Source organism: Podarcis tiliguerta (assembly GCF_965153285.1).
Source record: "Podarcis tiliguerta genome assembly, chromosome: 8".
Classification (NCBI taxonomy): domain Eukaryota; kingdom Metazoa; phylum Chordata; class Lepidosauria; order Squamata; family Lacertidae; genus Podarcis; species Podarcis tiliguerta.
Window position 1 is genome coordinate 36,439,526 of NC_139541.1, and position 17,901 is coordinate 36,457,426.

General features: G+C 42.3%; 1 protein-coding gene across 12 annotated transcripts in view; it reads right to left on the reverse strand.

Annotated features, from left to right (window-relative positions):
• FTO (FTO alpha-ketoglutarate dependent dioxygenase) overlaps nt 1-17,901 on the reverse strand; it is a 258,262-nt gene that overhangs the window by 209,709 nt on the left and 30,652 nt on the right. For 10 of the 12 annotated variants that reach the window (XM_083451896.1, XM_083451899.1, XM_083451893.1 and 7 more), the window contains exons 2-3: nt 7,859-7,936; nt 1,235-1,895 (exon numbers count right to left, since the gene is read on the reverse strand). In XM_083451896.1, coding sequence (XP_083308022.1) covers nt 1,235-1,895; nt 7,859-7,936 — 739 coding nt within the window. The remainder of the gene's footprint in view (nt 1-1,234; nt 1,896-7,858; nt 7,937-17,901) is intronic. The other 2 variants (XM_083451892.1, XM_083451895.1) reach the window with 1 other exon arrangement.

Sequence of the window (17,901 nt, forward strand, 5' to 3'; positions counted from 1 at the left end):
TGTTTATTTGTTTGTGAATCTAGACACAATGCAAGCCACAGCTAGCACAAACTAGCTTCAAAATGTGGTATGCTATCGTGGCTTGGCAGCCTGTTGCAAACCATGGTTTAGTGAGCTTACATGGGTAAAAGCAAATCACAGGTTTGGTGTAACATCTGAACATAGCAATTAATAGTTAAGGTGCCCCTCAGGCAGAGGTTTCCAGTCCTTGCACTGCACCAACCTTGCTACCACCTTGCCCCCCCCCCTTCCGCCTCCTGGTAAGCAGCAGCAACGCAGGCAATGGGAGGTCAGGTGAGCCCCACCAGCTGCTACTGTTCAGGCTAGAGACCTTCTGCTTTAATGCCTTCTACTCCTAGTAAAGGCAGCACTGTGCTGAGAAGCATGCTAAATGCACCCTTTTCACCCCTTGTGGAGGGTGACTGTGTGAAGTAGGGAGTCCACTGTAATCATATAGGCTCCCTGCACATTTCAGAATCCTGACTGTCCAGAGTTTGTATGAATCCATAGCAGCGAAGCTTTGTTTTTGTAATCAGTGTTGTGTAAGTCACATAAAAAGCCTTAAAAAAAACCCAGAACCAATATTCCACATTACTTTCCCCATCAACAGGGATGCTACATTGGAAGGTGAAGCATCTGACAGGACCATAACAGTTTAGCACGCCTGGGCAAGAATCTGTGCAATGTTGTGAAAACATGTAAAAATCTCCTTCCAAAGTCAGAGCAGCATATTATTTACAAAGAAAGGAAAGTAGGGAAAACGGTACAGAGCTGAACCATGAATTCATTTATGAAAAATTGCCCCAATAAAAGAGAGAGAGAGATGTCAAATCACAGCTATAATAATAATAATAATAATAATAATAATAATAATAATAATAATACAGCCTTGGAAATAGGTATCTGTGGGAACGTGGAGAGCAGAGATTTGAAAGGTTTTGCTTTCTTGGCTCCTGATCAGCAGGTTAATTATAGCAACTTTTCAATCCATTTAAAGTGCTCCTGATAAGGGAAGCTGCAGCAAGCATAGCTGAGCTCACTTGCCTCTCATTCTCCCCCCACCCCTCCGATATCCAGAAAGATTGAGAGGGTCAAATAAGTGCTTACATGGGAAAGTGGGGAAGGAGGCGCATACGGTTTTTGGGTGCCTCTTTTGTGCACCGACCCCTTAGCCTTAGGGGTTTTAAAACCGCACTTAAGAACGAGACCTGGTTTTCGTATTTGCTTTACCCACCTTCACAGCTATAACTGTAGACAGCCACCGTTGACCCTTCAACTAGATTTTCATCGTGGTGCCAACTCACAGCCATTTTCCCCATTCCAAAATAAGGCTCTTGTTTCAAGAACGGCATTTGTTGTGGATCCATATAATTTAATAAAGACAAGTTGTAAGATGTTCTCTCTTTCAGATGGCTATGGTCATTCTCTGGGACATGAGAAGGGCTTTGATCTTGCAGAATGGACCCCATCTCTGTAATGGAAGTAGCATAATCCCGATGCCTATCGATGACAGGAGAATCTTCCATTCCTTTTGTTTCGGCCAAATTCTGCTCTTGCAAAGCCTGGACGGATTCTCTATGCAAGTAGCAATTAAGTTTGATTAATGCCTTGCAAGCCTTGGATATTTCAGGATGGGAATAATTTATTTCATAACCTTCCACAGGCCAGGGGACCGTAAATAACCTTGTGTTCAAATATTTGTAGGTACATCCTGGGTTTCCAATTAATATACGAGATACCGGGGTAACAAAATCTTTCCCTTTGATCCTTACAAGATCTTGGAAAAAACAACCATGCTTTTGCAAAGTCAAAAAAGCTTCCTGAACTTCTTCGTGGACCTCTTTGGGAATCTTCTCTGCAGTTCTGAGGACGAGTTTTGAATATTTTGTCTTCCACTAAAAAGTAAAGAAAAATCATGGATATATTATAAATATAAAACAGTTGCATACTTGAGGTGTTAGTTATGGCTTATCAACCAAATAAATAGAGAGACTTCTTTGGAGCAAGAGGATCAAGGCCTCAAGAGAAAACCCACACCGACCAAAGATTTAGAGGAGCCATCAGTAGTCCAAAGGCAGCCCGAAGAGTCCCATCTCACCAATGCTTTTGACTCCATTCTAAGCCCTGCCTTGATCCCTGATTCTCCTTCATTGCCACATACACCACTGACCTCAAAAGTGTAGGCAGCAGTAGATCTGATGAACAGCTTAAGTCACCAAAATGTCCACCTGGATAATCGACACTCAAGGGTCTACTCAGGAAAAGGGTGACGACCCAACTGCAATCAGTCACCCAGTAGCTGGCAATAGGTGGGAAACCATTTCAGACCAAGGGCCAAGGGCCCTTCTGGGGGACACATATGAGTGGTAAGCAGGGCCAATGGGTGCTTGTACCATAGCCCAGTTTTGCACACACCCATCTCTATCCTCCATCCAAGCACAGAAGAGATATTATCAGATCAAGTACACACTCCAGCCAAGCGAAAACTCAAGGAGGGTGTGAAGTAAAAGCAGTGAGGGGTACGGATGAAGAGGATGTGTAGCCTTGAAAGAGTCCCAAGGGGCAAACAGAGAATTCTAAGGGTCACATTTGGCCCCTGGGCCAGGGGCTCCCCACTCTATTGTTTTCTGGACTCTGCTAGTTTTTGAGCTCATTAAATCTCCAGCTCATTCACATCTTTCTGGCAAGGCTCCCAATCTGACTCCAGCTCCACACTAGGTGCGAGTCATGGGTTGGTATACCACCTTAATCCATCAGTCCTCTTATTATGTTGTTACAGACTCACATTAAACACATCTTTGTTTTTCAAAAAAAAAATCAAAATCAAAACAGTTTATAACAAACATATAAATATACAATAAAAATCATGCCAAAAATTAAAATCAGAGACCATCAACTAGCTATCACAGACTAATATTTTCTTAACTACATGCATAAGCTTGGCAGCCTAGAAAAGTTTTCAGCGGAAATTTAAAGATTAAAACCAAAGGTGCCTACTGCATCTCTACCAGCAGAGCATTGGACTGGGCTGGTTTCTTACTACAGTCACAAATGAGCCTCGTCAACTCTGGATACAGCCAATGAGGCTTCTGTAGATGACTGCAGTGACTGAGCTGGGATACAAGCATTTAGGCAGTGCCTACGGTATCTTTAGTTGTTCAGCTCTTTGTAAATTAATACAAGTACTTTGAACCTGGCTTGGTAGTAGATGGATATTTAACAATGGTGTCACATGTTGTCAGTCATGTGTGCCATCTGCAACTTGATTGCCACATTCTGACCAGCTGGAGCCCTACATAGAGTACATTGCAGCTATTCAGCCTTGAGGTTACCCACCCATGGACTACAGTGGTCCCTGCCCAAGAACGGCCATAGCTGAAGAACAGGTGGTGAAAGGCACTCCTAGTCACAGAGGACACTTGTATCCAGGAGTACCCCCCAATCTACACATCTGCTCCTTTTGAGGGAGTGTAACCCCCTCCACAACAGATAATGTTCCTGTCTCCCTCACTACTGGAACATGGGATTAAGATCTAGAGATGTGTTGGAACAGACCAAATTTTCAGCAATGGCCAGCAATCTCGGCATTTGTTGGCCTTGTCCCATCAAGGTCCATAGGGTCTTGATTGAGGAGACAGCGGTTGTGTGAATCTGTCTCAAGAAACAGGAGGAATGACAAGAAGATAGTGTAAAAACAAAGGAAAAGTCTGCAATGACACATCTATGGGGAAAGCATGCCATGCTTGTTCAAAGGCTGTAATATTTCACTCTCCTGTTAAAAACTGGGAGTTAATGTGTTCCACATTTTAATGCCAGCCTAATGAGAGGCACATTACCTTTTGGCTTGTGAACTAAAGATTACATGCTTTGAAAGTATTTTATCAATATATCTTAAATGGTGTCGGCGGGGTTTCTGCTCTTTAAAAGCACCCTAAAAATGTTGTGCTTATTTTTATTTTAAAAAATCACACATTGGTATCTCAGAAGAAGAAGAAGAAGAAGGAAAAAATTCAGGAAATGGAAACACATTTCCAACACATCATCTCAGAATACCGGTCGGTCTTCTTTAATTCTCCAGCCAGTCATCCTGCTATGTCCTACATCAGGAAAGCATTAAGAGATCAGAAGACCAAGAAAGGGGAAAAGAAAAAGGGGAAAAAAGAAAAACCCCATGGAACTCATACTGGACACTTTTACTGATTGAAGGAACAAAAAAACAAAACAAAAATCCCGTGTAGTTTGTGCTTTATCTCTGACAGCTAATATTAAAGGTCACCTCACTCGTCATGCAGATAAAAGCAGTTGCATGACTGGACACTTCCAAAAAGCATACAAAACATTTCATGCTTAATTTTTTAACATGTCCATTATCCTAGAACAAAATTTAACACACCCATAGAAACTTGAGGCCCCACTATGTATTTTCAGCAATCTACAAATCATAAAGCCTGTGCTTGAAGGAGCCAGGATGACCTCGTCACTCAAGTGACAACAGCAAACCGCAAACTAGTGAGGTAATCTCTGGATAAACAAGTTGGCACTTCAGTTCTACATTATAAGATAGTAACATTTCACTCAAAGACCTCATTTGTATAGTGTTGATGTTCCTAAATGCACGTTCCTCTTCAGAGACTCATGACATAGTTCCAAGTATCACTGAATCATCGTGCTAGGCTTTGAAGAGGTTTCTTCTGAAACAACTTCTTTTCTATACAAAATTCATTGCTGTGCCCTACTGCTGCATTAATTTTCTCTACTGAAAACGGGCCACATTTGCACACCATGACTGGCTATGTTTTAGTGCAATGTGAATGAGCCAGAAAAAGCTGCCGTGAGCCCTAGACCTACTGGTTGAAATGTGATTTCAAACTGGCTTCTCTAAAGCATACTATAGTTAATGTTCACTGTAGTATGTCAGTCTGGACAAGACAATAAACTACAGTTTAGGTAAAAAAAATAAGTAAAAGCTTTTGAACTCCTCCTTCGGGCCACACAACAGAAGGCAAGGGAGGTGTGGAAGCCTGAGACTCACTGTGAATCATTATGGTTTGTTCATGTCACATTAAACTATGGTTTTGCACCACACACAAATACAGCCAGCCTTCAAGGAAACCAGCCCACCCCTGTCTTCTTTTACTGCTCCGACAGGACCCCCCAATTTCCATATTATTCATATTATTCCTAGTTGTGATAACAGTAGTAGTAGTAGTAGTTGTTGTTGTCATGCCCTCTATCTAAGGAACACAAGACAACTTACAAATAAGAGCACAGCTTTCTATCACACCTGACTATTTGTCTTCTCTTGACTAGTCTAGGCTATCAGACTTTTTCACATCACCTTCTACCCCAGTCTTCTCAAAGCATGAGTCCCCATATATTGAATACAACTCTCATCACCTCTCACCATTGGCCATGCCATCTAAGGATGATGGGGTTTGTAGTTCAATAGTATCCGAGATCCAAAGATGGGAATACTGGGGAACCTGTTCCTTTTTTAAATGGAGATGCCAGGAATTGAAACTAGGACCTTTTGAATGCAAAGCATGTGCTCCACAGTTGAACTATGGCCCTTCAACTAAGTTGTTTGTGGTTCAGTTCTACAGCACTAAGTTTGAGATAAAGGTGTGTTTTCGTAGATAAAACTTGGCATGGAACAGAAGAGTCACACACCAAGTTTCAGAGTTCATAGTGTTCCCACAACACACATGCACACACACCCTTTGCTCTGCAGCTCACAGGTGTATATAGACTGGGTATCCATGCAAGTCCAACTTCATTCAGCTGGTCCACAGCTGCGTATTTATGAATTTGTTGTTCAGAGGCAGCACATCCACCAAATTAAAGATTCCTATTGATTTTTAATTGCATTTTCACTGCCTCTTTGATTTCTTGTATTTTTTGTGTTATAATTTGAATTCTATGGAATACAATGTATAAGAAAAAAGAATTACAAATTTTCAGTTAAACCTCATACCGCATCTAGCATAGCGCATTGCAATGGCTACAGGCAGAAAAATCACTAAGTCATGTGCCAAGACCCTCAGCTATTTTCAAACGGTCCATGAGAAAAAGCCGTTTGGGAACCACATCTCTACAGTATTATACTTCTGTTGTGGTTTTATTGTTAATTTTTAAAAATTTCTATGTCTTGTTGTGAAGGTCACTGAGAACTGTGCTATAGGAAAACCTATAAAATATTATTAATAAACCAGAACAAATAACAGGAACATAGAAAGCTGCCTTTTACTGAGTCAGACCATTGGTCCATCAAGACTGTGTTCATGGAAGACAATCTTACTTGGCTATGAGTGATAGGCAAAGAAGGAGAAGAAGACCATCAAGCTCAATACTGTCTGCACCAGTTGTTCCCAAGCTGCTATCCTCCAGATGTTTTGGACTATAACTCCCATCAGGCCTAGCCAGGATGGACAATGATTAGGGATGATGTGAGTTGGAGTCCGAAACATCTAAAGGACACCAACCAATCTACTCTAACTCAGCCAAGGGAGTTGGGTTCAGATCCCTGAATCCAAAGTGGCAGAGACAGGTACAAGGAAGCACCCAAAGCAGCAACGTGACTGGTCCTGGAGAAGCTAACAGGAGCCCCGGGGAGAATTCTCTTTTCTCACTGGCAGAAGCACTCAAGGTTTCAGCCAGAGGTCTTTCCCGACCTTGCCTAGAGATTGCGGGGGTAGAACCCAGGACCTCCTGCATGCAAAGCAAGTGCTCCAGCACTGAACTACGGCCTTTCCCTTGGAAGGCCTAATGGATGTCATCTGAAAATTCAGTGCTCTAACTCAGGGAGATGTAAGAACCTTAACCTTATTTTAACAATGAAATAGAAAGAAGGTACAGAAACTTCATTTCCTTCCTGTATCAGTGGGGGAGAAAATGAGATTATTTTTTTTAAAAAAAGATGCTACTTTGTATGCATCTTTCGGCCACATGTCAATACAAGAACGTTGACATGGCTATAATGTTGGAACGCCTGCTGAAGCTGTTCAAGCTAAATAAGAGATTCCTTTTTATGTCTTTCATCTCACTCAATATGTTCCAACTTAGTTTGACTGAACTCACCCAAGTCTTTCCATGTGTTTCTCATTTGACTGGGGTATTGTCGAAGAGGGACTTTAGCATATTCTTCCGTTTCTTTAATAACAATCCTTCTCTATACCACTTTGGATTATACTTGTGCGTATCATTTTCAGGCTGGATTTTCTTTTTTCTGCATAAGAGTCACAGAACTGCACGGCCGGGAGGGCCAGAGGGTTATCAAACTCAAACCACACTCTTCTGAAATATGTTCCACCTCCAACACACACACACACAGATCAACCCATATAATCCATATAATAGGGCATCTCCCAAGCAGATAACAGAAGCAAACATGACATACTTACCACAATAACTTGAAGAGGCCAGCAAGTAAGGCCCACAAAGAGCAGTTGACATGGTGAAAGCACACACACACACACACACACAGAGAGAGAGAGAGAGAGAGAGAGAGACCATAGAAACGGAAAACTAGGTGTCAGGAAGTCTGACCTTTGCAAGTGTCATGGATTAAGTCTTTAGGGCCTTGTCATCGTTCTCCAGGAACTGAATCTGTGTACTCTAGAACACAGCCTACGCTCACATGAAGCTTTCAGAGAAAGAATGGTGGTAGCATGCACCTCCTCCTCCTCCTCATCCTCACTGGGACCGACTGAGAACCAGCACATTCATGCCAGCTTTTCCTCAGTAATTTTGTCTTCTCTAAGCAATGAACTAAGGAATTCAAGAATAAAAATAACAAACTATTTCAAGTAGTAAAGGAATATTTCCCGGTATATAGAACACAAATCTTTTGAACTATTACCAGTTGATGGAAGCCATCATCCTTTGGTGTCAAATATGGAAGCCAGCTCTCTCCAAGTTCATCAAGGAGTTTCTGTTTCTAGAGAGGCAAAAAAAGATAATTTACATTGAGTTTTGTGTTGGTTGGTTTAAGTCATAGGCTTGCTAGGTGTTGGAACTAATGCACTGCTGTCCAACACTGGATTCAAGTTTTGGAGGGGTGTTTGGCAAGAAACCCTCCATGCCACACCTTCTTTAGTGAGTCTACCTCCTCACCACCATTGTCACCAGCTGCTCCTTTTCCCCATAAATGCTACCATCTGCTTGCTGGCCACGTAGGAAGCCACTGAGAAAACAGCATCTACTGCTCCTCTTCCTCACCACTACTGTCATCTATATGCCAAAATAAGAGTTAGACAAAGAACTTGTAGAGGAAGGACAGGCTCAGAGGGCTCTTATCTGCTGGGATGTAGGATAAACAGCCTATTTGGTGACTCCTCAGGGACAAAAAAAGAGGGAAGACTACAATCCTAAACATACTGGCTTGGGAGTAAGCCTCATCAAAATGTGGGCCTTGCTTCTGAGTAAATGTGCACAGGACTGGACAGTGAAATATCATATAAAGAGGCCTTGGAATGCAACCCCTGTGAAAGTTTACTCGGAAGTAATCCCCCTTGTGTTCTACTGAGTTTGCTTCTAGCTGAGCGTGTATAGTACAGTAATACTGGAGCCTCAGTGTATGTTGTGTTTAAAGATCCTTGGTTGCAACTTGGGTGACTGGGGCTAATCTCTTGTTATGCAAAAGAGTAAAGGAAAGCAAAAACAAAAGCTCCTGTTTATGATGAAGGATCCAACCCAATTCTTCCCAGCTTACATCTATGGTTTTGTTTTACATTCCTTTGCTTATCGTTATTTTCCGCATCACGTTACAAGACTAATGGATTTTTAAGTTTTACAGTACTTATGGAAATGGCATTTCTCAGGTTGAGTCATTAGCTCAGAAAACCCTGGTGTTGCCCTATCTGCATTTCCTACATAGCCTCCACCAGCTCCGTCTACCAGAGCGGGAGGGGATGTCACCCAAAAACCATGATCATTTATCCGCTCTAATCAAATTGGTCTTTGCCTCATGTGGATCAAGAATTATATGCTCAAAGGAAATTTAGCTTTTGCACTGCATGTCCCAATCACACTTTGTTTTAACTTGGTAAATCACTAAAACCTGCCTGGAACAATGTAAATTGTTCTATGCACGAATGGGAAAATTGAGTAAGAAAATAACAAGATGAGGACTAGGAACACAGAGTGCATTGAGCACGCATCCTGATTTACTTGCACAGTTTAAGCAGAGGTTAGCCTATGTCTGCTCTTTATTGAGTACTCTGATTTGTTTGCAGGTATGTAATACAAGACTAATTTAAACGAAGCCATCAAAATAGAAACAGAGTTAAATGCATCCTTCAGTCTTAAAACAAAATAATACGAAGCATTCTAAGATATCTCTGTAGTACAAATGTGTATTATTTTCATATCAATTTATCTATCACAGCTTTTCTAAAAACAACATCAGGGAATTACAGTTTTGCAAGGGTGCTGAGTATTTTCTTAGAGCTCCACAGTCCTTTTCACAGAATGACAGAGTTTCCAGAGATCCCTGAGCAAAGGGCATAACGATTGGCAACACTAGCCTATGCATATTTACTGGGAAGAAAGCACCACTCTGTTCAGTGGGGCTAACTCACAGGTAAACGTGCACAGGATTGCATTCTAAATCTGTAGTGGAGATAGCCCCAGAATGAATTGTTGTGCAGTCTGCTCAGAACACAATTTGCCATAAAATGATGATGATATTTAAAATGGGGGGGGGGGACACCCTATGCAATCTTAAAATGTGGCTCTTTTGGGGGTTGTTATTGGATTGTTGTTTTTATTTTGATTATATATATTGTGGTTTTAATGTTGATCTCTTCTGTGAACCACCCTGAGACCTCCGGGTATAGGGCGGTATATAAATTCAATAAACAACAAACAACAACAACCAGAGCCTTACAATCAAAACGAAACACAGCCCCAGCCCTTTCCTTAAGAACAGCCAGTTCCCAAAAGCCTGTTAGAACTAAAAAGTAATCATCTGCCAGTGGAAGGACAACAAGGAGGGAGCCAGGTTAAATTCTCTAGGAAGGGAGTTCCAAAGTCTAGGAGCAGCCACCTAGATGCAAATTAGCTGCAATCACATTGGTTTTTCTCTGCTTTACTGCCACTATGGATACTGGAGGTTGGGCCCTTGTGGCCATTCAGAGTTCCAGGAAGAGTAAGTCCGCTACAGCCTCCCACCACCACATTTTTTTCAAAACTAATGCATGCCAGCACAGTCAACAGAACAGTCAGTCTTTTTGAACCACAACCAGGTAGTGTTGACTAATCCATCCAACGCTCGCTTAACTGCAGCTCACTGATTCTAAGTGGACTGACAACCACAGCATTAAAATTTATAAAACAGACATGTAGCCTGATCTTGCTGAGTTTACCGACTTCTTTGGGGACACATTATGAAAGTGACATGGAGTTGCTGGTGAAACCAAGCGGAATGTAACTTTAGATTAAGCTGGCAGGCAACACATTAGTGCATTCTGAGATTTCATATACTGCCCCTCAATGAGGCCAAACTTCGAATCACAAAATGTTTAGGGGTATGCGTACCCCTGCGTACCCCCAGGAAAAAGCACCCTCTGTGTGTGTGTGTGTTAGTTCTGAAAAGTACTGCAGTTTAGAAATCTATATTTATACTTGCACACTTGGATGTTTGCATGTGGACACCGTGAATGTAGCTATATTAACATTATTTATGGCATTAAACACACTGAAATGATAAGTCTGGTTTTGCTAAGCCTCAAGCAGAGTTCACCAAAACTTCTTCTTTTAAAAAAGGCTTATTCTCATGTTTGAACAATAAAAGGATGTTGAGCTGGTAGAGAAAATAATTCAAACGCATGGGGTAGCAATATATATATATACTGACAATTTCTTTGTCAAATGTTAAGCTCTTGGCAAAAGCACACAGCATTAAAATGCACTCTGGAGTGGAGGTAGTATCAGCTCACATTTGATTGTCAGATCTGACTAAGCGAGTGCTCTCCTGCTTGATGTGCAGACAAATACACACACAGCTGGGTGGTATAACACACATCTCTTCTCATATACACGGAGCTGTCACACACGTGTCAAATACATCAAGTTACTTGCAAATTCCTCCAAAACAAAATGAAAAGCGGGGGTTGGGAATAAAGGGGAAAGAAGAGGGATGGGGGAGAGAGAGAGAGTAGCTTTGCCAACTGGCTGAGCTGGTGCTTGAAAGTGTGTTTACAGCAACCTCAACAGGTAAGTAAAGAGCTTGTAGAAGTGGCAACTTCCTCCACCTCCAAGGAGACATGAAAAGACCAGTTTTGTGCAGGCATTGAGGAAACATGAGTAATGGGTTAAATATGTGTTTTAAACACATCTGGGAGCACACAAGGAGTTACTACTGAAGAAGTGAGGGTGTGGCAACCAGAAGACAAGCTGGTGTATGTGTATGTTCGGTCCTGTGTGTGCACTTGACTAGATGGTCTCTTCAGCCCATCTAACTCTATGAGCTGTTCTCTCAGAACAAAGCCCACAATGGTATCCGCAAGGGGGGGAAAGACAATGCATAGTTAACTTACGCAATTTGTTCCCACAAGATGTGGTAGTGGCCCCAGGATTAGATGATTTAAAAAGGAGGTATGGGGAAATTTATGGAGGTTAAATGCATGGACAGGGGGGTGTTGCTAGACTGCAACTGCCATCATCATTGGTCATGCTAGTTGGGAATCCAGCACCACCTGGAGGGCCACCGCTTCTCCACCTCTGACCTACACTGACTATCAACATCAATCTTGGGCTGGTTGTGGGGGAATCTCCCCCCAACCCTAGTTGAAGATGTCAGGTATTCATCCTTGGACTTCTGTAGATCCCCTCCACTGGGTAGTTCAGCCAATGCATGCTTCTTCTTACATTCTCAATCAGGAAAAACAGGCACTGCAAGGAGAGGCAAATTCCTTTGCCCAGGTGCTTGAAATAAGAGACTCAATTCACCATGCAGATCTTGGGTGAGGGATGCTGAGAGTTATAGCCCAGCAACTTCTGGAAAGCCACAGGTTCCCCACACCTGATCTAGATGGAAGCACAGCAAACAAAAACATGTATTAATCCCAACTTGCTGAAATACAGCCAACAGACATTAAGACAGGTTGAATGGGCAACGTCAAGCTTTGCTCAGGAAAAAACTGCCATGGGGTGAGTCTAGTGATGTGCTTGCATTTCGCTCATAGACTAGAAACACTGCTGGCAACAGAACGTGTTGTTCCTTCCTCTCCACACCCCCTCTGAAATGTCAAGACTACACAACACAGATGTGAAATGCACCAGAATCTGTTTGCCAACATTTGAAATGGATGAACACTTGCTTCACCTGTGCAAACACAGCTATAATAGAAAGCCAATAAGGCTGCTGCAAGACTTGGAGCAATGTCTTGGCCCATCTCAGTATTAGCACACACATTTTTAAGGATAAATAATACAAGTAAATGGTTTAGGTTCTGCAAAATCCTTCTGCCAGTGGCAGTTTGTTGTCAGGTATATACAAAGCAAGATTGCTAGGAAGAAGCTGCTTTATGCTGTTGCATCTAACTCAGGTGTGGAGAACATTTGGCCCGTAGGCGAACTGGTCACACTTGCAGACCTGGAAACTGGGATAACCTCAGAGGAGCAGAAGCTAGCAGTGGGGCTAACAATCTAAAGCTGGAGTGAAGAAGCTATGGCCCTCCATATGTTGGTATTCTTCCACTCCCATCAGCCCCAACTGGTACAATTGTCTCAGGGGCATCACATTAGTGAAGGTTGATCTAAGACGAAAATGTTTGGCAGAGAGACCACAGTAAGGGGAAACAGAACTTCTTCCTGCTAGGATCTCTCTCCCATTAGACCACCCTTCCCCAACCTTGTGTTCTCCAGATATCTTGGACTACAACTCCTATCATCCCTGTCCATACTGACAGGGGGTCAGAGCCATTTGGCCGGGTTGGACCACCACTTCCATCATTCTTGACCACTGGACAAGCTGGATGAGGATGATGGGAGTTGGAGTCCATCAGCATCTGGAGGGCAACAGATCCAAGCAGGTATGAACTGTGTCAGATGCCTCTCAAGCAATCTGGATAGAATGAAATCTACATAAATTGCCAAGTAGCACAGAAGCAATGTGTTCCAGGACACAGACTGAGAGACACGCTCCAGCCCACAATAATAACCCTAAAGCAGTTTTCAACAGCATATACACCTTGAATGAATGAATGAATGAATATATACACACACAGCTTAAATGAAGTATGGCCACAATCCTAAATCATTGAGCACCTTTCCCTGCCTCTCTGCAGTCCACGCAATCCAAAACTACAGGTATATTGTTACCAAATCACAGTCTCCACGGTTGATTACAAGGTGAAGCGACTGTAGAATCCGATGAATATTAAGCAAATATTTTTAGAAGGCGACGTGGCACTCACATTTTATTTATCTTCACACCAGAGAGTTCCCAAATGGTAACAAGCTCGCATTCTGCCGTGATGGCTTCTTGGCACAGCTACCTATTACGGTAATGAACTTCATGTGTAATTTTTCAGCTTATGTTTGATGTTATTGCAGAGTGTGTACTTTGTGTCCTCCTAGTTTACCCTCTCTGTTCAGTAACTATTGAAAATGTACTTGCACCGGCTTGTCTGATGGAAAGTCAATCATGCTAATAGCAGAATAACTATTCTGCATATTGAGATTCACTGAAGCTTGCAGGCTAAGTACATCACTGATTGACTCTTGTTACAATGGGCTATAAATGCAAGTTGCTAACCTGTTTTTAGTTCAAACTTATTTAAAAAGAAATCATCCAGCTTGGGAAGGTTTGGGGGGGTAATTCTTAAGCACATTCTCTCACACAAATGCATGAAGGAAATGCTTTATAGCATGGGTAGGCAAACTAAGGCCCGGGGGCTGGATCCGGCCCAATTGCCTTCTAAATCCGGCCCGCGGACAGTCCAGGAATCAGTGTGTTTTTACATGAGTAGAATGTGTCCTTTTATTTAAAATGCATCTCTGGGTAATTTGTGGGGCATAGGAATTTGTTCATTTCCCCCCCAAAAAATATAGTCCGGCCCCCCACATGGTCTGAGGGTCAGTGGACCAGCCCCCTGCAGAAAAAGTTTGCTGACCCCTGCTTTATAGCAAGTCAAACCATTGGACCCTCTATTCCAATATTTTCTATTTAATAGGTGAAGAACCTCAGACCCAGGGGTCACAAGCGGTCCTCCAGACCTCTTTATCTGGCCTCAGAACTCTCCCCAGGATGCAGCCCATAAGAAACCGGGAAGGATCTGAAAGTAAATCTGTTTGGGGAACTCAGAACTTTTCATTTGGGAGAGAACTTCCCAAGTACCTCTATGCTCTGTTGCATGCATGCATACAGGAATGCCACTGCTTTAGGGAAACATCAGAACATTTGGGATGTCAGCAGACATTACACCAATCTCCACCCTCCCTTCAGAGCTAGCTGCATGTCTAGTAGCAACCAACAGGTCAAATATGGAGGAAAGTCTGCCATGCCTATGGAAGCAAAGGATAAAGAACAGGAATGAATCTGCTGTTATACACATTTCAAGGTACAAAGATGAGCAAAATCTAGCACAGTTAGTACAAAAAGCACATTCCTACCATTTGGTGGCCATCTTGCTAAGAAATCTAAAGCATCAGCACTTATAGTGGAGCAACCATCTACCAACTGCATAACATGCTTTCTTTCTATCCAGGGATAGAATAGATTTGCTTTCCCTATTTCAATTCCTCACCTCATAAATCAGCTGGCCCACTTTCTGGTTTCCACTGAGATACACACAGAGAAAGAAAACTTCTAATCATGCATATGTGCACAATTTGCTTGCCCTATGTAACTGTGCAAAGAATTAATATATGAATAGAAACAGCTCTGCTACACGTGAAAAATGGTCTTCATTAGAAGCATTCTTTCACAGACCCTTGCCTCCGCAATGCTGAAAGTCCCCCTAATTGCCATTAAAAAAAAATCCAAAAGAGATGTTATTTTAAACACACATACACACAAAACCTGGCACATAACAGTAGCCATTAATGAAATGGAATAGCCAATCTCCTTGTCTAGCCAAGTGTTAGATTTGTCACGTTTGATTTAACCATCAAAGTAATTATAGTAGGAAGCTAACAAATGATAAACCATTCAAACATGGCCTCTCTTTGGTGGGCACATGACCTCTTGTCCTGCCAAAGGATACCCTATAAAATTAAACTACTGGCAGGACCATGAACGCCTTGACAGCATCATCTATCTTCAAGATCAGAAACTGGTGGCCCTAGTCTACCCCCAGTACCTCTCTCTCTCCAGCCCCCGCCTCTCTCACACTTTTCCACACACACCTAAGGTAGCAAACCAAAGGCAAAAGGAGTGTTGTGGGGAAAGTGATTATGGGTAACTATGGCAATAAGCCTTGCTAGGTTGGTCATCTCCTCCCATACTTAAAGCAGTCCTCTTATGAAACTAGCTAATGTTGACTTAACAGATTTAATGGAACAAAAAGGAAAAGATTATTGGGAGAGGGTACTTTACAACCTAGGCACCACATAAAAGGCTATGGTTAAGGTAGCCACCTCTGAAGGTAGGGGCACCTGGAACAGGGCCTCACAACAACCATGTGAGGTAGGCTTTGGCTGATAGATGCCAAGTGACCTAGGGCCACCCAGTATGCTTCATGGAAGAGTGGAAATTTGACCCTGTCTCTCCTGGCCCTAGTCTGATACTCCCAACCACTATACCACATTATCTTGGAATTGTGTCAAGGAATAAAATGAAAAAGGCAGAGAAGACCTCTATGTACAGTGGTACCTCGCAAGACGAATGCCTCGCAAGACGAAAGAGTTTTTTGTTTTTTGAGTTGCTTCGCAAGACGAATTTCCCTATGGGCTTGCTTCGCAAGACAAAAACGTCTTGCACCTTTTTCTTAAAACCGTCAATGCATTCCTATGGGAAACCGTGCTTCGCAAGACGAAAAATTCACAAGACGAAAAAACTCGCAGAATGAATTAATTTCGTCCTGCGAGGCACCGGTGTACTAAAGTACTATGCCTAGAATGGAAAGTCCTCACGAACAACCTTGTTAAATTTCTATGTGATTGTCAATCGGGGTTGGGAGTTGGTTCCTTTATGACTTACACATCCTCTACACCAAATATTGTAATTACTGCTTAGAGGTTTCTTACAACCAAGTGTTTTTTTAAAAAAATTGTTAAATAATTAAATCAAATTATATAATTTAGAGAATTATATAACCTAATCTCTCCATTAGGCACTTCATTCTGTCCACAGTATTCCCCCCCCCCCCCGGCTTCTTCCTCAAAAATGGAGTAAGGGATGCACACCAAACAACTTCAGCTATCGTCATAAATCATCCAGAAAGTTCGCAAATTCTAATTGGCACACCAGTCCGTTTGGCACATGGAAGAGAACGTTCATCCTTTGGAGGGAGAGGGAGAGAAATCTCACTCTGAAGCAACATAGCTTAGAGTTGGAGGGGGTGGAAATACTATGTGCCGATAGCCTTCTGTCAAATCAGTTCTGACATACTGAAATTATTATAGAGATGGAGCCAGGCTAAAAGATTAATGCTCAAAGAAAGTTGACTTTTGGCAACGAAAAAAGTGTGATGAGTCCTTACACTAATGTAAGACTATTCTAAACAGTGCCTCCACTGACAGTTAGAGTTCAGAGGTAGAGACAATTGAAAACAGGAGCCTGCTTCCAATCTTGCACTGAAATGGAAACAAGAAGCCCCTGCAAGGGGGCAGGGTGGGGTGGCGGAGAGAAACAAGGCAAAGAAACTAATGGAAACCAAAACTACTGAAAGATGAATAAGTACCTATAGCCACCACCACAGTATTATTACCAAGTAATTTATGTATGCCTTAATCCAGCCAGGGCCAGCATCAGTACCTGGCATCCCCATAGCCCTGCCACTGAACATCAGAACATAAGCAGAACCTGCCGGATTAGGCCAAAGGCCCATCTAGTCCTGAATTTCATTCTCTCAGGTGATGCTTGCAAGAAACTCGCAAGCAGGATTTGAGCAAGAGAGCACTCTCCCCTCCTGTGGTTTCCAGTGAGTATAGAGGCAGAGCATAGCCGTCATGGCTAGTAGCCATCAACAGCCCTCTTTTCCATGAATTTGTCTAGTCCAACTTTAAAGCCGTCTAGGTTGGTAGCCATCGCTTTCTCCAGTGGGATCAAGTTCCATAGTTTTAGCTATGTGCTGCATTAAAGATTTTCTTTTATCTTTTATCTCCCCACACACCCTTTTTTTGACCAAGCACTCCAAAAAGTCCTTGGTAGCTAGATATCTAGTCACTCATTTAATTCAGGCTATGCTGGCTGGGGCTGATGGGAGTTGTAGTCCAAAATATCTGGAGGGCCCAACTTGGGAAAAACTGGACATCTACATTCTTAATCCCTGGCTTTTCAGATCCCTGTAAACACTTATCTGTAGTCCAAACTGTTATTTAATGCACAATATTTATTACACAGCACAGAGAACAGCGAAAGGAGAAAGATATCCTCAAAGACAAAAAGGCCATTAAATTATTTAAAATAGAAACTATCTCTTAAAAAAGAGGCTTAAAACATTCCTAAAGATAGCACTGATACCATAAAAAAATGATGTTCTTTAAATTCTTTGCGCATTTTAAAAGCCCCCTAATTGTCAGAGTGCAGTTTTGCAAAGTTGTCCTTGATGACCGCTCTAAAGATCTTACATTAGCACTAAGGCCAGGTGCTAAGTGCTCAGGCTTGGGCCCACACCATCGGCTAAAGAGAAGATCAATAAGTAGCCAGAGCATTAAATTTCCACATACTGTAGCTGTCATGCCCATTACATCGAATTTGAACATCTTCACAGGCGGTTACAAAATGGCTACCTC